Source organism: Cheilinus undulatus, linkage group 7 (genome assembly GCF_018320785.1).
Source record: "Cheilinus undulatus linkage group 7, ASM1832078v1, whole genome shotgun sequence".
NCBI lineage: Eukaryota > Metazoa > Chordata > Actinopteri > Labriformes > Labridae > Cheilinus > Cheilinus undulatus.
This window is the reverse complement of record NC_054871.1, coordinates 5,572,465-5,594,694: the sequence shown is the minus strand read 5'-3', so window position 1 is coordinate 5,594,694 and position 22,230 is coordinate 5,572,465. Positions and strand designations below refer to the sequence as shown.

The window sequence follows — 22,230 nt, the reverse complement described above, 5'->3', positions numbered from 1 at the left end:
GCATCAGTGTGACTCTGGATGTGCCTTTTCTGTCTCCTCATGTGATCACTGATGGCGTCTCCAGGCGGAGGAGGAAAGAGGAGACATGGAGAAGGTGAAGTTGGACAACAAGAGGATCTTGTTCAACCTGCTCCCGGCTCATGTGGCTCAGCATTTCCTCATGTCGAACCCCAGGAACATGGTGAGCACCCGCAGATGTGTTCAGGCTCGTCCAGGACACGTCATCGGAGTTAAAAAGAAAACGCCTGTAAAGACTTGAAGATTTGTAGCTCGAAAGACTCCCAGACATCTTTGTTAAAAGCGGGTCAGATCTGATTAGGAAGTTCTTTGGAGGACGTGAACATTTTGTTCACTCGTGAACGCTCTCAAAACAACATGTTTAATGGTGACATTTGACAAATTAATTGCTGATTTTATTCTTCAAATAGATTTTTACATTTGCAGGTAGAATTAAACAATGTTAAACAACTGGACTTATTAACAAGACTTTAATATCACACTTGGAGTCAGAAAAGGATTCAAAACGCTGTAGAAACCCTTGGATGCATGTTTATACAACCCCGATTTCAAAAAAGTTAGGATGCTGTGTAATATCTGAATAGAATTCTCATAAACCCTTATTTTATTCACAATAGAACAGAAATTTTTTTTTTATCATTTCATGAAAAAATATTACCTCACTTTGACTTTGATTGACACAACACATCTCAAAAAAATAGGGACGGGGCCGTGTTTACCATTGTGTAGCATCCTCTCTTCTTTTAACAACAGTCTGGGAAGTTAGGAAACCAGCTGTTGGAGTTTTGGGAGAGGAATGTTGTCTCATTCTTGTCTGGTGTAGGATTCTAGCTGCCTAACATTCCTGAGTCAGCTTTTCCGGATTTTTCATTCCATAGTGGTGAAAGGTCTGGACTGCAGACAGGCCAGTTCAGCATCGAGACTCTCCTATTGTGAAGCCATGATGTTGTGATGGATGCGGTATGTGGTTTAGCATTGTTTTGATGAAATGGTCAAGGCCCTTCTTGACAGAGATGTCTGGATGGGAGCATATGTTGCTCTAAATCTTCTCTGTACTGTTCAGCATTGATAGTTCCTTTCCAGACGTGGAAGCTGCCTACGCCATAGACACTAATGCAACCCCATACCATCAGAGATGCAGGCTTTCAAATTGTGTGCTGATTACATGCTGGATGGTCCATCTCCTCTCAACGGGCAGGACACAGTGTCCATGATTTCCAAAAATAATTCAAAATTTTGATTCATCTGACCACATAACAGTTTTACATTTTGCCTCAGTCCATTTTAAATGAGCTTTGGCCCTGAGAAGATGATGGCATTTCTGGATCGTGTTCACATATGTGACCGAAGCCAGATAAAGTTCCTGCAAGTTGGCATTCCGGTAGTTGAGAAAAATGGATACAAAGTCGTTTTCTTCAAAATAATCATTTTTTGTTTTTTCTCATTTTATGCAAGTCCGACATTTAAGCTACTCATTCGATGACAGTAATACAAATGTGATATTTAAAAGCGTTAATTTTGTGTTTTAAAATGCTCTGTTCTCGCAGTTGCTGCAAGGACATTGAGGGGAGGGGAAAGCGAAACTGTGGGGTGATAATTGGCCGATCAGGCTGCCATTGTTCCCAGTTTTGCCCATTGAGATGGACAATAACAAACACCGCATGGCTCAAACGCCACCCCCCTCAGCATGTAACTACAGCTGTTTCTAGTTATCACCTTTAACGACAAGCCTCAAGATGCACCCTGCAGCGAAGAAAAGTAGAAGAGACGATGAAGAAGCAGCAAGAATTATCAACAGACTTCGGACAACTTCAAGATCACTCAACAGGGCAACTTTGATGACGGCAGATTTCCTGTAGGAATATTTTGATGAGCGTCACCAGTCCGATTCAGAAGCTTGGTTTGGTTGGACTTTATGTAAATGTGGCCCTATTGTTCACGCCCATCTCCCGGCCTGCCTGAAGGTAGGAGAAGTCCTGAAACTTGGAGCCTGTTTTTCTCAGAACAAACAGGAACTAGAAGTTAACATTCATATGAGCTTATCTTTGTAAAATATGATCAGATTAAGGAGTATGATACACCATTTGAAAGCTTGGAACCTATGCTTTCATAATATGTAAAAAACTCAGAAATGACCTCGGATGACTTGCAGGAGTTTTTACCAGCTTTGGCCACATATGGCTTCTTCTCTGCATGAGACAGATTTGACTTGACTCTGTGGAAGGCACAGCAGACTGTGTTGACAGATGATGGTTTCTGGAAGTGATCCTGAGCCTATACAGGAATTTCAGGTACAGAATCATGCAGTCTGTTTTTAATGCCTGAGAGCCAGAAAATCACATACATTCAAAACTGACCTTCAACTTTGTCTCTTGTGCACAGAGATTTCTCCTCTGACTCTTGTGATGACATTATGGACTGTAGATGGTGAAATATTCAAATTTCTTGCTATTTTACATTGAGGGACAGTTTTCCAAAATTATTCCTCAGTTTTTAGATACAGGTTTTTTTTTTGGCAGATTCTTGAACCTCTGCCCATCTTTACTTCTGAGAGATCCTGCATCTCTAAAATGCTCCTTTTATACCCAGTCATGTTACTGACCTGTGGCCAACTAACCTAATTAGTTGCAAAATGCTCCTCCAGCTGTTTCTCATTAGTACAGTGGTTCTCAACCTTGGGGTCGGGACCCCCTTGGGGGTTGCTAGACACTGAGAGGGGGTCACCAGATGTCTTAAAAAAGCACTTGACACCAATTTTAACAAATGTTAACCCTTTTTCATCACTTTTTAACAACCAATTTTGCCAATATTAGCACATTTTTGCCACTTAAAACCCATTTTTGTCCCTTTTAAACCCTTTCCATGACTTTTTTTTCTGCCTGTTTTTGCCTCTTCTAGACCAGTTCTTGCCACTGTCTGCCTGTTGTTCCCCCTGTCGACCCATTATTGCCTTTATTAACCACCATTTACACCCCTTTTTGCCCATTTTACCACAGTTAACCCATGTTTGCCAGTTTATATCAATTTTTCATCCCATTCCAACTAATTTCCACCAATTTTTGCACTTTAAAGCCATTTCAGCCAAATTTTAATCCCCCTTTACCACTTTTTGTGCCTTTTCTTGCCACTTTAACTTTTTTTGGTTTTCTTTTGCCACTTTTATCTAATTCAGCACGGCTGTGTTCAACCACACTGGGTGTCCCCTGTCTCTGTCACCTTTATCTTGGGGGTCATGGGCTGAAAAGGCTGAGAACCACTGCATTAGTACCACTTACTTTTCCAATCTTTTGTAGTTCCGTCCCTACTTTTTTGAGATATATTGCTGCTATCAATTTCAACATTGAATTGTAAAATTTCTCAGTTTGAACATCTGATGTGTCGTTTATGTTCTATTGTGAGATTTATGAGTTTGACACAGCTCCCCAGCTTTTATTGAATTGGGGTTGTAGTTTAAGCTGCATTGATTGAGGAAGACATAAATAATTTCAATGAAAAGAAATACAGGGATGGACGAGTGTACCATAATTTCTCACTCTCAGCAGTTAAAGGTTTGTTTCTCAGTTTTCTTTTAGCAGTTTTAGCTGCAGTCCTGAAACTGTCCTTGATATTCATCCAGTCATTAATTCAGTGAAGTGAGCCCCAAACCTCTGAGGATGTCACGTCCAAAGTCAGGCCACTTAACCTAAAGCATAAATCAGACTTCTATCCCCTTTATCTTTAAATCCACCTGAGATGATTACCAGATTTTTATACAAAGAGGGGCAGGTGGGATATTTTGATAAAACACAGAGAAATACCCCGCATGCCCTGGTCGAAGTGTTAATGTGAGAAAATGTGTCAGCTGTTTGGGGACAATGGCTCTGCTTCCCTCACCGTGTGTTGTGGTGTCAAAGTGGAAGTGTGAGCTGACAGCCCTGCATGTTTCTGTATCCACTGATTGATGAACATCCCCTCCACTGATCCCAGTTCCTTCCTCATCCCCACCTCCTCTGCATTTCAGGAAGTGATGAAAACATACATCCTGTCAGGAAATTCATGAGCTCTAAAGAGGAGAGGCTCGGTTTGTAAACACTGAGGCTGTGTCCGCATTCTTTATGCCACATACGTGAGTCCATAACAACAGTTAGGATGCTGAGATGATGCTGGGATACTAGTAAGGAAAAATCATGAGTGTGCATGGACAGAAAAAAGAAGGAAGTGACAAACATTTCAAATTAAAATCTATTAGAAAGTATTAGAAACAATAACATCTGCATAATTTAAAATTAATCTTTTTAATTATATCTTTATTTAAAAACACATTTCATCACATTTACTTTATATATTTTATAATATCTTATATTTTTGCAAAAGAGATACTAGGTTTTGAATAATATGTTAGCCCTTAAGTGCAAACACAATGCAATTTAACACAAGGACAAATAAGAAACTCAACATTATCTTTAGATTGAAAAGGTTGTTACCTGCAAATGACTTGAATTGCTTCTGATTGGATGAACACGCTGTCTATCTTTCTACCTGTAAGGAAATGCTGCTTTCACAGGTTGAGTTGAGAGCATGAGCACCACCAAATCAGTGCAATCAGCTTTTTTTTTTTTTTTTTTCCCCAGCTCTGGCTTCCAGAAGTCTCCTATAAGAGTTGGTGTTTAAGTTTTGATGATTCCGGTATATTTCAAATGATTTGTCAATTTTAAAGAGAACTGCCAGGAGGATTTCACTTAAATTCAAACACAGTGGAACTAAATGCCTGAACTTGTAGTGCAATAAGGAACTCAGATGGAAACGTATCAGTAATCCTTGCATAAAATTCCACAGTTGTGGGCACCAGTGCAGCAGCTATAGTCCTCAACATACCAGTCGCAGGATCAAATCTCGATCCAGGCACTGTTTGATGCATGTTTTTTCCCACTATCGCCCCCTGTATTTTTTTGTTACTGTCTCTCATCATCTGTCCTATCAAAATAAGACAAGAAGGCCTGAAAGATCATGTCTAAAAAAATTATACTGTTACAGCACTGTAATCACAAGAAACTACGAGAAACACTCAACAGAAAAACACCTGGTCTCCTAAAAAAATAGAATCAACAAAAGATAACTGAGGAATTTGGAAGACACAGAAGACATCCAACTTAGGTTTGACAAGTTTTTTGCCCATGTGGCTAATAGATTTCTAAACTGCCTAGCATCTTTGAATTTTCACTTTCAACAGTTCAGTTGTTGGGAAATGAAGTTCTGTAAAATAAGGTTGACGTGGCATGCTGGGAGAGCTGCTTTGCACCAAGGTTTTTATAGTTAACTAACACTAAAATGTAAAAATCATGTTAGTTTACTGAAACTAAATAAAAACTAAGCTTTACAAATAAAATGAAAACTAACTAAAACTGTGTGTGCTTACAAAACTAACAAAAATGAAATAGAATTAGGGAAAAAAATCTTTTTAGTTTAACTCTTTGACACTAGCATAGTGACTGACATGAATACCTAAGTCCAGAGAAAGTAAAAAAAAAAAAACACGATTTGATTGAAGATAGCTTTACACAGTGGTAATTTTAGGTCTTCAGTGGTATACAGACGTTAAAATTAAATAATAACAGTGAAAAGTGAAGAGCCTTTTTGGGTTTTGCCCCTGGCAAGTATCCCACATTGCTGAAAAAAAACTAAAACTAAATTTGATAAAAACTAAACTAAAACGAAGCATTTTTGCAAAATTAAACTAACTAACCAAACCAGCAGTAAATACTAATTAAAACATAACTGACTTTAAAACAAAAAGTTAAAACTGAACAAAAATTAGAACTAATGGAAAATACAAAACTATTATAACCTTGCTTTGCACATCTGATTATTAGGACAGGTGCACAGAGAGGCAAGACATCCAGTGGACAGTTCAAAGGAAACTCCCACACACTGTCCAACCTGCAAAAAAGAGGGGGATTTATTTACAACATTTCAATTCTAGACCTCCATCAGGCAAACAGTGGCATGCTAAAATTAGCTGAAGTAGGTGTGCAATCTTTTGAAATGTATCTCTGTACTTTGAAATTTCAAGTCTTACCTCTCATCCAACCTGCAAGAAACACAACTGACTAACACTTGGGATGCATCTGTGTGCTGGCTGAGCAACTTTGCATTTATTCTGGGGAGCATTGTTCCCCTTTAGATGCAAAATGGCCCCCCTCTGATAAGCATTTAATTCACAAACACTGGCGCTAACAGCCACGCACAGTTACAGTGAAGCACAGGCTGTGACACTGTTATATTCAACCAACCACAGCAGATGATTGGAGTCACTCTAGTACCCTCCACACCTGAAATACACTGGCATTTGGCAGGTGTCAATGTTGCAACTAACAAAAATAATCTAAGTGTCAGAAAAAGGTTTCCTTTCAGCACCACAAGGATTCACAGTCAGATCAGCGATTTTACATTCACAAGACAGCAGAAGAATTGTTTTTTTGCAGAAGGTTAAGTTAGTGTACAGGTTAAGAGCTACTGGTTCAGAGCATTGACGATAGGCCTAAAGAGAAACTGCATTGTTTGCAATCAGACTGTAGCAAGTCAGTCAAAAAAGAAGACATTAACCCGGTTCTCTGTGCAGTTAAATACTGTAATATTAATGCCTGTCTAACATAGCAAAGAAACAACATGAGAAATAGTAAACCAGTACAATAAATAGTGTAAAATGAATCAGATAGATCAGTGAAAACCTGTAAAAGTCACCTCAAAAGTGCTCATGAGTGTACCTGTGCAGGTATGTACAGCAGTAAGAGCTGTTAGCTGCATTTGACAGATACTTATAAAGGAATGTTGCTTTAAAATACAAAGCAATGACCTAGCATAGTTTCTTGACAGGCTACATAACTCTAGCTGTGTGACCACATGTGTTAAGGTTTAATTTTAATGTTGGTTTTATCCTCCTGGCTGGATTTGTCAATAAAAACAAAAAGATAAAGCCACAGCCGGTCTAAAACCCTTGAAACAATTGTGGGGCTGTGCATCAGACGCTGCCGAGATCGTCTGAGGCTGAGACTAGTAAACACAGGGGGCAGGAAGTCAGGAAGGATGTTTCCGGCACATTGGTGACCCCCTCGGAGCGGCAGTGTATAGAAAGGCTTCCTCTCCTTCCTCTGGGCTAAAGTTCACTCATACACTGTATTCATAACACAGCACAGTGGGACTCTGCAGCTTCACTGCTGCAACACAATGGTTAGAAATGGATTTTATTAAAATGGAAATGAAAGAAGTCTCTGCAAATGTAGTACTATTTTTTAGCTTAACTAACAGATTTTTATCCTCACATTGGCATGCATATTTTAACCAAGAGGGTTGACTTGATACCTAAAACACTCTAGCATTGGATCCTTCTCTGCAATGGCAACAAATGCACCAAGAGGATTGTGAAGTATTGCACAGAGTATGGTTTCACTTTCTGTAAAAGTAGGAGCTCTGCAGATCAATTTAGTGCTAAAGGGTGCAGCCTTTATGTCTTTAGCTTACTGGGGTAGTTTTTTGCTAATAGACTCCAACGACAACACTGTAATATGCATGTGCTGGCATTAATTTCAGAGGGAAACACCATCCTTTAAAGCAGGGGAATGATGTTGTGGTGTTGCTTCCATCTGTAAAGGCAAATTAAATGTCATATGGAGATATTAGAGGGAAATAATGGTACATAAAAGTCAGTACAATACAGCTTTCCATGAACAAGCACTGACAAGTGTAGTGGTTCACAACCTTTTATCCTCTGAACAACCCCCCCCAAAACACACACACACACACTCTTGTATCCAAGAAAGATAATAGTATGAATCATTACTCTTATATCATGATTAAGTTCATATGTGCATATCTAATTTTAACAACCTTTTAACAAGCAGACAGAGCCTCGAATTCTCGGGGGGGGGGGCATCCTGGACCCCAGGTTGGGAACCTAGGTCTCAGTGGTTTGGTTGCATCCCACTGATGGAAGCTTTAGTCCTCCAAGCAGGCAGCCCAGGTTTCAGTCCAGCCTTTAGCTCCATTCCCTAGTCCCTACATCTCTTCATACCACCTCTATTCACTGTCCTATCAAAATAAAGGAAAAAGCCAAAAAATTAATTGAATAGACTATATTTCTCTTAAATTATATTTCAAACAGTTATACATCTTCGTTTTTGCATTTTGAAATTTCACTATTTCACAGTTAAAAATGTTATTTTCATTTATTCATTTTGGATTTTTTTACTGTCTTAAACATGGGGTTTATGCCCCCCCCCCCCCCCCCCCCAGTATTGTGATTGTGATTTAATATGCAATTATTTCTTAAGTTCCTCATCTTATGTATTTTCCAGCAAACACAAGCAATAAGACACTCTATACCAGTGGGTCTCAACCTTGTTTTATGGCTTCAGCTCTCAAACAAAAACACAAACCCCTTTTTCCTGATGCATGCAGAGTCATCGCTTTGACATTAAACATTTAGAACAGGGGAGTGCAGATGGTTGAGTGGTTTAAGGCGTTACCCATGTACGCGGGGTTCGAATCCGGCCTGTGGCCCTTTGCCCCATGTCTCTCCCCACTCTCCTCCCTGTTTCCAAGTCTATCCACTGTCCTTCCTCTATCAAATAAAGGCATGAAAAGGCCCAAAAATAAATCTTAAAAAAAAAAAAAAAAAAAAACATTTAGAACAGACATGGATGTCTATGTTGATCCATGCTGCATGTGCCCCATGCACACCCTTTGACCTTTTTTCGAACTTATAGGTGCAGTAATTTCAATAAAACTGCAGGAAATTCTTAAATTTCCAGTGCTTTTCTGTGGTGGTCTCTGATCTGGATGTTTGAGTGCATTTTAAAGCTGTGAGAAATCTGATTGACTCATTGGAAAAGAGGGCAGCGATCTTAGCAATAAGTCAGTCAGGCCTCATGTTACTTGTTAACATGCTATCTAAAGGATGCTTTGAGGGATTTTCTTCAATCTTTGCACAAATGTCCACTCTGACTTAAACTGAATACATTTTGGAGCTCCTAGGTCAAGGCCTCCCCATCCCTCCCAAATATACCATTCTAAGGCAGCACTTTTAACTTCTACTCATCTGTGATTAGGTCGTTGTGGCTGATCAATATAGTTCAGTTTTCCTTCGAAAGCAACTTTTTCCAGCCCCTCCATGAGAACCCTGATGCTTTCCAGATCACATGACATCATAATCAATAATAATAATCCTTCCAGCATCTTCTAGATCTACCCCGGGGTCTCCTACATACCCCAAAAACCTCCAAAGGGAGGCTCCCCATGCATCCTGATCAGAATCCAAAACCACTGTAGATGGCTTTCCTCCAAGCTCCCTCTGGTTAGACAAGCTTCTCACCCTAATGGTCTTCTTCAGCAGGTGGAGCTGAGCCTCAGTCATGTTATTACAGGATTAGGTCTACCAATAAACCACCCATTTCTTTCCATTAGACTAAATCTACACATTTATTTCACAACATGTGGTGACTCTGGGTTTGAAAGTGATCTTGTTTCCCACAGGGCCATTCTTTAAAGCCTTAGATTTGACAGATTTTTCCTTCTCTTTAGGACCTGTACTACCAGTCTTACGCTCAGGTTGGAGTTTTATTCGCTTCCATCGCCAACTTTAACGACTTCTACATCGAGCTGGACGGGAACAACATGGGCGTCGAGTGTCTCCGGCTGCTCAATGAGATCATCGCTGACTTTGATGAGGTCAGAAAACTCCTCGTCCCACCGTAAATCTTTGTTTTTGAAAGATTTCTCCTGCAGGTTCCGTGCCTGCCTTCGGGGAATTTTCAGGGGAACTCTGCTGCTGCTGCATGACCTCCATAACGTCATCTCCAAAGATGACGCTGTGGTCATGACATGTCTCATGGTTTTCAAAAATACTGTTTATTGATTCAACATGATAAGCAATGGTTGTGGTTGGGAAAGTTCTGCAAAATGAGGGATTACAAACAGATGAGTTTGGCCTGTGTGAATCTAAAATCAGCAGCATGAAGCATTAATTTACTCAGAGATGACACTGTGGCCACAAGTAGATGGACCGTGGAAAAAAAGTCATTTTTTAATTACACTTGGATTCATTTAAATGTGATAAAAGTTAACTAAAAGTGACAATTTGATTCTTCCGCACAGCAAACCCCTGCTGTTTATCTAATTTCTCATCAGAATCATCATATTTCACTTTTTTATACTTGTAACAGGACTTGTCTTGTTAACTTGTGAACTTCTACTGTAAGCTGACATTCTGTTGCTGTATCTCATGCCTGTTTTTGGTGCTTACTTGTGATGGAGCACGGTTGCAAGTTCAATCACCCAGGCTCACTCCTTTAAGTTAGATACCCATAACATTGCTGAACAGGGCTTCTGCTCAGTGCCATCCTCTGCTGCATTGTTCTCCATAAGGAATGTTTACTAAACAGTAAACAGATGTTTTGGTTACCTGGCAGAATTTTACATAAAGAGGGTGAAAAGCTGGTAAAAGTGCCCTATCTGGTTTGCACTGTGAGATGTTCCAAAATGCTTTGCAAGTAGTTTGCTGCATTTACCAGGATGAGCCCTATTAACAGCTTTTTCACCCTCATTGTGTGAAATTCATCAGTGGAACCATGACATTGGCTTTCTGTTTAGTACGCTGGTTCCCAACCTGGAGTCTGGGCTCCCTTATCGGGGTCACCAAAGATCTCAGGGACACGGTGAGGCTCCATGTGCTCTGAGGTAGGCACTGTTCTATTCGGAAATCTGCTTGGGCCACCCAAAAACCCTTTTACACCCATAAAATGTGACTCAAATATTTACCTTTTATCTGTAATATGTCTGTTTAATAAACAGGAAATTTAATGCAAATGCTTGGCTTGCAGACACATTACCAGTGTCAGTAATTGATGAACCATTACTCTTTATTTTGTTTTGATCAGGCATATGCAGAGTCACCTTTATATCCAATCCAATCCAATTTATTTATATAGCACATTTATTTTTTTAAATTTTTATTTATTTAAATGTGCGTTGTGGAATATTTTTGGTAATTTGGGTCTTGATTTGTCATCAAAGACATTGGTGGGTCCTGAGGCTAGAGCAGTTGAGAACCAATGATCTATAACTAAAAATAAGCCATGGAGGTGGGTGGAGCCAAGCAGGGTCTCTTTACTCTTCATCTTTTGTTATTGTTTTGATTCAGAGCCCCATAGCAACAGACTGTACTTACTCTATAAGCCACAAGTCTATAGAAACATCTGATTTTAAATGAAAAAAACCTTTATTACTTGCAGTATTTAAAATATCTGCTAATGCAGCAACTTTTTTTTTAACTTGTTAAGTGTCTTAAAGATACAGAAGTAGGATTTGCAATGAAATGTCTGAACTGATTAAAATTACTTAAACAATGATATATGTTTTTTTTAGTTAGACTATGAACTCACATTATCTGAAATCCTCCCAACAGTTTTTTAAAACTAAAGAAATCATTAATCATTTTAGTTTAGACAGGAAGTGTCATTGTGGCAGCGTCGAGTAATGTCATACTAATGCTGTCCAAACTCATAAAAATCCCACAGTGTGATGACATGTCGAGGTCAACATAAATAATGAAACAACCCATGATATCATGGGTGTCTGTATTTGAACACATCCTTCAGACTGAATGTGCAAGTTTCAGTCTTGCTGTCTTCATTTAAATACATGCACACAGTGTCAAAGTAATTTAGAGATCAAATTCTTGGTAATAAAATTTATTTAGACATTTAACATTCCCACAATGCAACAGGGGAGGGAAAATGATGCAATATATTTAGACTTAGGAAACATTCCCACTAAAACTTCTTATGAATTTTAACATGGGTGTATTTGGGACTTCTAGTGCTTCTGCAGCCAGCCTCTAGTGGACACTTGAGGAACTGCAGTTTTTCTTTACTGCATGCATTGGCTTCATTATTCAACACTGGAGGTTGCAGGTTGCTTGTACTGTAACATGATATTGTTCCGTTCATTGAAGCAAGGATCTTCTATGTGTCACATGATTTTTCTTTGCAGGGTTTGGGGAGAGGGGTAGCAGGGAATCACTCCCTTTTGATTGAGAGACTGCTGGTGGTGGATTTTACATATTCTGTGTTTAAATGGTGATGTTCTGCAACTTAAGTCATTTTTGCTTGCTTTATAGACATTTCTACAAACCGTACAGTCCTTATTTTTCACTTTAACATTCCAAAATTAGCTTTTTTCTAGACTTTTCATGTCAGCGTGGTTCAAAATAAATGCCATGAGATATCCTTGGCTAGAAGTTTGACAAAAATCCTTGCTACAACTTGAATTTTGTGGCATTAATACCTATTTGTTCTTCTTTTTCCCTCAGCTGATGGACAAGGAGTGCTACAGAGATATTGAAAAAATCAAGACCATTGGCAGCACATACATGGCTGCTGTAGGGCTGGTTCCTACAACTGCCTCCAAGGTACACAGGCAGCAGCTATATTTGGACGCTGCATTAGTTTTAATGTGTGTGTTCAGGGTATTAGCAGGTTTCGAAACTGTTCAGAATGCACTATTTCAAGGTATTTCTCTCTGGCTGTTGATATTTAGAACGCTGTCACGTTTCACTCCACAAATCCTCCGTGAGGGATTAGTGGCCTCTGTGGCGTCAGCATGTTCCACATTCATAAAGTTTCTTTGCTAAAATCCTGCAAAGCGGATAAACAAAAGAGGCCTTTCTGCAAAACTTTATGTAAACGTAACAGTCAGTTGCAGATTTAACTTTGGGGGGAAAAAATATTGGTGGTTTGAAGTTGAAAATGTGTTTGACACTGAACAAAAAGGACCTGTGCTTGGAGAGATCCAACTCTGTTTAAGTGTCTGCATCTGTGACAAAATGCTTAGTGCTGACAGAGAGTACACCAGGAGTTAGAGCTGCTGGATTAAAGCAGAAATCATAGTTAGGATTACTTTGATTGGTATATAACATTCTGTGCATCAATTTTAAATGATAAATACATTTGTTGGGTTGCTTTGAAGAGCAGCCACAATCCTGTAATAAATTCTGGTAGCTATTTTGCATCACTCTGAGTCAAACTCCTAAAAACCTGAGGCCTAATCCACCTGTGTTGATAAAAACCCTTTGCCAAACAGCTGATGATTCATGTCATTAAGAGGATGTTTTTTCTCTTTTATTGTCCTCCTGTTATGTGTCTAATGCATGCTCCAGCTTGCTTGCTCACTTTCCCCCTCACTCTCTTTTTCTCCCTCAGTATAGACCTATTTAGAGCTATTAAAGAAGTAATAAGCTAAAACACTCAATTCAAGAAAAGCTGTAACAGATATTTAAAAATAATTCCTGTTTTTATGTCAACAATAAGCTTCATGGCGAGCACCAAGGTCCACTAAGAGGAAGGCAATTAAAATGGCAGCCCTGCACAATAACTAATAATCTCATTAAAACTTACACTGCAGTCAGAAAGTATTCAAACTCCCTTCACTTTTCTCAATTTTGTTGTCATGCAGCCTGATGCTACAGCAGAAAAAAAATCTTTTCATTCTCATGAATCTACACTTAGTACCCCATCATGACAAAGTCTAGATTTTTTTTTTTTTTTTTTTGCATATTTATCAAAAATAAAAAACTGACGGCGCGCAGATAGCCTAGCGGTCAAATGCACGGCCCATGTATGCGGGCAGCATGGGCTCGAATCCGGCCTTTGGCCCTTTGCCGCATGTCTCTCCCCACTCTCGTCCTGTTTCTGACTCTATCCACTGTCAGCTACGTCGAATAAAGGCATAAATATATATATATATATATATATAGATAGATAGATATCTATATATATAGATATCTATCTATATATATATATATATCTATATCTATAGATATAGATATATCTATAGATATATATATGTATAATAAAAATGTGAAATATCATATTGACTTAAGTATTCAGACCCTTTGCAAAACACTTGAAATTTAGCCCAGGTTCCTCCCATTTTTGTTTGTCTTTGTGAGATGTTTCTACACTTGTGATTGGAGTTCACCTGTGGTAAATTCTGGAGAAAGCTACAAAACTAATTTTGGTTTCACTGAAGTTTCCCAGAAAACTTTCCAAGTTTCCCTCCATAATTCTCAAATGGAAGAAGTTTAGCACAACCAAGACTCTTCCAAGAGCTGGTCACCCTGCCAAACTGAGTAATCGGGGAAAAAGGGGGAGGTGTCCAAGAGCCTGATGGTCACTCTGACTGAGCTGCAGAGATTCTGTGTGGGGATGGGACAAAGCTCCAGAAGGACAAGCATCAATGCAGCCCTCCACCAGTCTAGGCTTTATGGCAGAGTGGCTGGACAGAAGCCTCTCCTCAGTGCAAAACACATGAAAGCATGTTTTTTTTATGTGGAGTTTGCTGCTCCAAGCAGGCCTCCATGTGTTTTGCACTGTAGAAGTAGAAGTAACCCAAAAAAACAACTACTCAATTACAGTAGGTTGAGTACATGTAAGTAATTGCTTTCCTCCCCTGGGTGCAGGCAGAGCATGTATCCCATGATATAGCCTAAAAAAATGCAAAAAGCAAAGGGTGGGGCCCCAGGGACTGCATACTTTACTACCCAATATGTTTTCTATTCAGGTGTCTCCACTCATCAGTATAGTGGGAGAGCAACTGAGCCTATGTTTGATATAATATATCATAACCCAAGGTAACTAGATGTTGTCTTTTAATTCCAGTGTTATCAATCCAAAGAAACATAGAGACAGACATACCACTTACTGGACATTACAGACTTGGTAAACATCATAGATGGACATAAAAGATGCACCCAAAATGTTAAAGCTCTGTAACAAGCTATGCAGTTACAATTTTAGGATCTCATATGTATGTGGATTACACATTTGGGGTTTTTAGGGGTTAAAGATTGCTTGTTTACAGAGCTCTAACGAAATGAATCCCTTCGAAATTAAGTACGACATCTCCTGGATATTGTTTGTAACTCTGATAAATGAAAACATGCCACGACCCTGGAAATGGAAGGTATAGTGTTAGTTCAGGCAGGCCATGGAGTCAAGCACTGCCACAATTGAGATCAGCCGATCTCACGCAAGTCCTCATCAGCTGATGGCCAGCTGATTTGCTCTAAGCAATCTATTGGCTAATTTCTCTCATGCTGCCAAATTTAACTGCTCTGGGTTTTTTGGTGCTTCTCTCCCTGCCTTTTGTTTTTCTTATCTGCATAGAAGGAGAAGGAAGGTTAATATTTCTAATAAAGAAATATTTATAGCCGTAAATGATGTGTTTCTTGACAAAGTGTACAAACTGGTGCCCACACCAGTGCAGAAAAATTTACTTTTTCAGGTTAAATTAACAAATTCTTTGAGTGCTGTCAATATAGGTCTGCACAAGCGTTTATTACACTGATTGATTTTTTTGTTCTATATGTGACAAATATATATATGCTGTATTTATTTAATTCATTTTATTTTATGATATATAACAAGAATTTAAGTTAATAGCATATCACACCCTTAATTTTTTGCTTTGTTAATTTTTTCTCTGTCCTCAGGCAAAGAAATCAATCACCTCACATTTATGCACAGTGTCCGACTTTGCCATTGAGATGTTTGATGTCCTGGATGCCATCAACTACCAATCATACAATGACTTTGTCCTGAGAGTAGGTGAGAGAAAACACACTTGCAGACACAAATACACACTCTGGTCTATATAAACATTTCTTTGGGAGCTTCTGACCTATTGCACTGGACAGCGTGGACGTTCAGTGCCGGTAAGTTGCGGAGGAAATGCATCAGAGAGAGAGCGCTCCCCTGCAGGAAGCTCGTCACAGCGAGACCTGAAGTTCTGGGCTCCATTGTGTTGGGTATCCTGTGGGGAGCCTGCAACAGGAGCCCGTGTTTAATCCCAGCACTGCCTGGTGTACACAATGCCATCCTGTCTGCAGACTGAGGGGCTCCGTGTGGAAGAACGCCGTATGTTTGTGTGTTTGGCTGAACCCTCTTTGCAGAAACGCCACGTTTGCGAATATATGTTTTTTCAACAGATTTCCAGTCAGGACAGAAAAAAAAGAAAAACAAAGGTTGGCTGGGTTTTCTTCTGCATGTGCCTTTTTTTGTCTTTAAACATCCAGAGTTGTTTCTGGAAAAGAGACGTCATCACAGCAGTTAACATTGTGTCAGTTTATCCATCCTCCAAACATGCATCACTTTGCACAAGCCACAGCAGGGGAACGGGTGGATCGAGTGTGTGCATCTTCCAATTCGTCAAGTTTCAGTTAGCATTCATGAGTGTTTCCAAAAGAATAAGATAAATTTACAAGAACAAGTCATATAAACTACACATTCTGAGCTATACAAGTAGCCCTATTGCTGCATGTTGGGGAAGTGGGATACCCTGTTGCCCCACAGCAAAAAGGTCCCCGTTTCTAATCCCTGTTGGACAGGGCCTTTCTGTACGGAGTTTGTAAGTTCTCTCCAGGCCTTCTCCCACAAAAGATATTCTTGTTAGGTTAATTGGTGACTCTCAATTGTCAGCGTGAGCCTGTTACTATCCTCCATTACCCCTTTTTCTCCAAGCCAGTTCCATGGCTGGTCCAGAGATAGTACTCAATCGAGAGTCAGTTCTTTGGTTTTCATTGGCCCTGGACCAGAAATTATGGTTCTTAAGTGGTCAAGGAAAAGAACCAAAACCAGTGTAAGTTAGGGTCTGTGTGCCTACACTGGGGTTGCATGCATCTGTGGCTAGGAGAGAGATTGGACTGGCATGACACTATTCATGACCAGTACAGCTCTAAATGAAATGGAAAGACAATGTTCATGTGTGGGTCTTGGATGAGGTCCAAAGAGAGCTGGAGTAAACTACGAGTGCTAGAGTAGCTGCAAGACACAAATCAACATATACAATCATGCAATGACCAGTGATATCCTCCCAGTTGATTCTGGGTTGAGGCCAAGGTTCATTTTAGCCCCTTTGCTCTCCAGTGCCTGCATGGACTGGGTAATAGGGGCAGCGAATTCTGAAGTTTGATATGGCAATGTGCAGAAAACCTGCAGAAATTGCAGACAGCATGTAAGCAAGTGGGACTGATGCCATGGCTGTGACCTCAACCTTTGAAAACTTAATTGAATCTGTTCATCTTGAGTCCAAGTGTATATGCATGCCAAATGTGGGGCTATTCCTCCAGGCTTTCAGCAGGAATGCTATCTAAATAAAGTGGATTGGATTGGATTGAAATATGGGAATATGGGCCAGAGAAGCATTTTACGTGGTCGGTGATGTCACAGAGGAGTTAACCTGTGATCTTTGGGGGTATAAACTGCGTCATCACTTCATTTTCTTGAAGACATTTGTGGGAATTTGTGTCATCTAATTATACATATTGGAAATGTGCCATGAAGGATTTCCTGGCGATGATAGGGAGAAGTGACATCATGAGTCAAAAAAATAAGTGTGTCATTTAGGCACTGGAAGATTGAATACAGATTAAGATCTGGGTGTTTTAGTTTACTTTCTGTTTATTTCAGGTATCAATGTGGGACCGGTGGTGGCCGGAGTGATCGGAGCCAGAAGACCTCAATATGACATCTGGGGAAACACGGTGAATGTGGCCAGCAGGATGGACAGCACAGGTGTACAGGGGAAGATTCAGGTACAGCGATACAGCTGATTCAAACTATTCTCTTATTTTTAATGAAAGACAAAACAGAAAAATGGTATGCATTGGGGGAGCTGTGCATTTTGTAAATTGTCTAGCACCCTCTGTCTTAAGGCCAAAGATCATCTTAAGGGGAAAAAAAGAAAAATGTATCATAAATATCCACAAAAAATGTAAGTGATTTGCAAATGCAGTTGATTTGTGCATAGCTGAGTCTGTAGAGTGTATTTTAGCTGGAACACTGCCAGTGCACCCACTATACATAGGTGAAATTTAAGGACATTTAAGGACAGCAATAAGGAAGAAAGGACTTCTACAACAAAGAGACAGATCTGTAATATTTATTTTTTCTGGTGACAAGGTTTGAGCCCTGTTACTTTAACCCCCAGCCGTTGCAGAGGCAGTGGTAAGTGCTAAGACAAGCATTACTAGAGCAGGTAATAGCCTAGAAGCCCAAGTGTCATGTTCACAGATCAATAGAACATCATTCACCACTTAAACTCAAGGAGAAGCCAGCAGCATCACCAGATCAAAAGCTAGCCTGCGTTCAAAACCCTCATCAAGGCCAGCAGCAAGTTATTATAAAACAAGAGAGACTTTTGCATTGATTGCTACAGAGCGCTGACTAACATAAAAAAAAATCAAAGATGCTGGGGTGCACAGATAGCCTAGTGGTTTAAGGTGCTACCCACGCATGCGGGCAGCCTGGGTTTGAATCTGGCCTGCGGCCCTTTGCCGCATGTCTCTCCCCACTCTCTCTCTCCCATTTCCAACTCTATCCACTGACCTCCTCTATAGAATGAAAAATAAATCTTAAAAAAACATCAAAGATGTGGTGAGAAGGCATGTGAGCCCGCTGTGCAAAAATTTAAAATGTAGAATTCATTTCACCTGTAATCATGAGTTAGTGCACACACTGTAGCAGTATATGCTGTTTAGAAGATAACTTGTAATTGTTCATGTGTGGAAATTGAGGAGTCGGGTGGTGCTTAATTGGAGAGCAGCCTCTGCACATGCTGGCCCTGTAGTGCATCAGTTTAAAGTTTTTAGTTACTGTACATACTTGTATTTCTTATATGCATCATCAGTATGTGTTGCCCAAGTATGCGTTTGCAACAAGGATTTTTACTCCAGTTAGTTTCTGAATAGGAATTAAACATCCATCCATCTTCCTCCAGACCAGATGGGATATATTATCCTTCCAGTGAGTTCTGCTCAGGGTCTCCTCCCAGTTGGATGCACTTTTAGTGAGATGACCAGGAGGCATTCTGATCAGATGCCCAAACCGCCTCAGATGGCTCCTCTCAATACGAAGGAGCAGCGGGACTACTGTGAGCTCCCTCCAGATGTCCAAGCTTCTCACCCTATCTTTAAAACTGAGCCCAGACACCCTCTTGAGGAATCTCATTTCAACTGCTTGTATCTGAGGTGTCATTCTTTTGGTCAGTACCCAGAGCACACTGCCATAGGTGAGGGTTGGAACACAGACAAGCTTTGCCCTCTGGGTCAGTTCCTGAACCTCAACATTAAATATAAAAATATAACAATCTGCAACGCTGGGACTCAGTACAACTTGGTTTCTGCTCTTCCCTGCCACCATGTATGCATTGCACTGAACCTCCATGCCTGTCCCTGCAGGTGGTGGGCCATGGGGAAATGGAGTAACGGTTTAGCTAAGCTGCGGGTTGCGTGGTCGATCCCTGATCTCAATATAGTTTGGTGCATGTCTTCCTCCACTCTATCTCCCCGTATTTCCTGTCTCTCTTCAACTGTCCTATCAGAATGAAGGCAAAAAGCCCCCAAAAAATCATCTTTAGAAGTATATGTCAGAAAGAATATGATTATAATAATATAAGGATTAGGCTTATGAATTTTGAATTTTATTATCTGAAAGCGCTTATAGTACAAATCCCTGTGCATTACTGGTGTGAATGCAAGGAGTGCAAGGGTACAAAGATGCTGAACAGACATAATCAAGAAATGTAAGATATGCAATGGAGTGGCAGATTTGCACCAAGTTGATTAGCTAATTTTTATTAAATTAGTGCAGATTTGCATTTCAAGTGAGGCATTTACCACAGTGACAGGACACAAAAACATAATAGCCTAAAAAATATGACAGAGCTCAGTACAGAGGCACCCATCTTGGTTGGAAAATATTTGCACATTCATCTACAAAACTCCTGTATGTTGACTTATGCAGAGGCAAATATTTTCAATATATTTTTGCTTGCATTGCAAAAGCCTGTTTGCATTTTGCTTTTGACATTCAGTCATTGATATGTTGTTTATTGTATGTTTCATTGCAATAGAGGGGTGGCATAAACGCTTTGCACAGCTTCTGACAGGTCTTATTTGAAAAGTAGATTTGCCACATTTCTTTCCGTAATTCCAGTAAAAAGAAGAAAAAAAAAAAGTCTCCCATTCCGGCCAAGTAAACCCACCAAGGATGACACAAATGCAAAATCAAACTAGGGCCCTGCATATTTTGTTCCCAGTTTGACTTTCTGAGCTTTTAGGAGGTTTGTTCATGTGCTGAAAGGGCTTCTGACGAGTTTTTGTCCAAGTTTGAATTAATCTTATCTCATTTGATCTCTTTAAATTTGTCCTTTAGGTGACAGAAGATGTTTATCGACTGATCACAGATTACTACAACTTTGTCTGCCGTGGCCAGGTCAGTGTTAAAGGCAAAGGTCAGATGCTCACATACTTCCTGGAGGGGCGTCGACCGGGAACCCGGCCAGTTCAGAGCCCGCAGCAGCAGCAGTCCAGCAGCTCTGAGCGCCGGTCCAGTGCTTTTAACCACGGCAATGTGTGCACCAGACTGAGCCCCGGCCCCACCGTCACCACCTACGCCTCCATCAGAACCCCGAGCCCCAGCAACACCAAACCCACCACCTCCACCAGCACCTCCAGGTACCTGCCCTCAGTCCCCACAGCCATGGTGTGATGGGCATCTCCAATGCGCCATAAAAGACGAGGAAATGACAGTAGACATGAGCAACAAGTATGGTTAGCTACAAGTTAGCTTTAGCTTATTTAAGCTTGTTGAAAAAGGAAGTAGAGCTGCTCTTCTTCTATGGTTTGTGGGATGCAAAGGGGCTGATCGTCCAATGGAAGGCCTGGATTTGGGTCTGGACTGTGTTCAGGACTGATTTTGGCAGTCTAAAGTGGATCAGACCCTCACGCACAAAACTGACTTTGATACAGGATGCTTTAGCCACGTTGCTCTGCAATCAACCACCGTCCTCTCCAGGATTTCAGAGCCGACTACTAAAACCTGCATCCACAACAGTAATAACCTGCATCAAAATAAAACTGATAGTGTAGCACGCATCCGTAAAATTCCTTTAATGACTTTAGCTGACCCTTTTCTCTCAGTGTAAAACCAAAACAGTGCTGTTGCCTTAGCGACCACTCCTCACATTGAGTTTCTTGCCATTTGTTCTGTTGCCTTTTAGATCTTTTATTGATTTACTGGACAGGAAAACTTACCTATATATTTAAAAGCCAAATGTATAATTGTAAATGGCAGTAAAGGGTACAAAGTTGCCAAAATACGACAGGGCATTGCCTTCAGTTATGTCCAGGTTGGCAATTACGTTTACTTTTTTCGCGTTTCACTTTAACCCTCACGGCACATGAGGTGGATTCTTCTTGATCCCCTGAGCCGAGCCGCTCAGCGTCTTTAAGTGCATGATGCCACTGCTGCATTTCAGTCATGTTTGCTGTCTGTTTCCCTGTGATGCTTGACTTCCAGATTCTTCCTTGTCTAAAAGTGTAGCAATAAGAAACGTTTTTGTCTCCTGCTCAGGCCACGTTTACACAAAACAATCAACTGAAAACTGAACCGATTCTCATTTATGTTCCCAAAAAAGTTCGTCAGTCAAACAGCATTATGCCATGTACACCAATGCACAAAAACATGGAAGATGTTGCAGTATGCATGCCAGATCAGGTCAGATCTTGGCAGAATGACTTAGTAATGAAAAAACACAAACATGTTCACTTAGACTTTGCATTGATAGCGCCCGGATTTTAATCGGTGTCAGACATCAAGTTCATGAGTCCATGAGGGCTAGAGATCGTATGAAAAACTCAATAATATGACATCCTATAAAATAATGAGAAAAAAGCACACATCTTGTCTGTATTTGGAATTTTCTTTACAGTATATATACACTATATTGCTAAAAGTATTCGCTCACCTGCCTTGACTTGCATATGAACTTAACTGACATCCCATTCTTAATCCATAGAGTTTAAGTCATTGAGTGCTGGCCCTTTTATAAAATGGGAAGTGGCTTGTGCCAGCGTTTTTGGCCATTTTGAGTCATCTCTCAAGACCCACAAAATATTTTGTACTATGACTCTGAACACACATAATAGCTCAATTGAAAGAAGAAACTCTCTGTTTTATCATGGAAAAAACCGTTTGCAGTTTGTTCCATTCTTGATTTATCTGAAGTTGAATAGAGGCTAGTTTCACCAAAAACACCACTTTTTTTCTAGAAAGCTGAAAAAAATGCATTTTTGTGAAAGACAGTCTGTCAAGCAAAACAGTGATTTGGATGTTATATTTT

General features: G+C 40.1%; 1 protein-coding gene across 1 annotated transcript in view; it reads left to right on the top strand.

Moving 5' to 3' along the window:
* Positions 1-21,980, top strand: part of LOC121512420 (adenylate cyclase type 1-like) — a 107,403-nt gene extending 85,423 nt beyond the window's left edge. The window contains exons 15-20 of the mRNA XM_041791686.1: positions 65-181; positions 9,574-9,720; positions 12,362-12,460; positions 15,542-15,656; positions 17,517-17,641; positions 20,262-21,980. Coding sequence (XP_041647620.1) covers positions 65-181; positions 9,574-9,720; positions 12,362-12,460; positions 15,542-15,656; positions 17,517-17,641; positions 20,262-20,597 — 939 coding nt within the window. The 3' untranslated portion in view covers positions 20,598-21,980. The remainder of the gene's footprint in view (positions 1-64; positions 182-9,573; positions 9,721-12,361; positions 12,461-15,541; positions 15,657-17,516; positions 17,642-20,261) is intronic.
* The last annotated feature ends 250 nt before the right edge of the window (positions 21,981-22,230 follow it).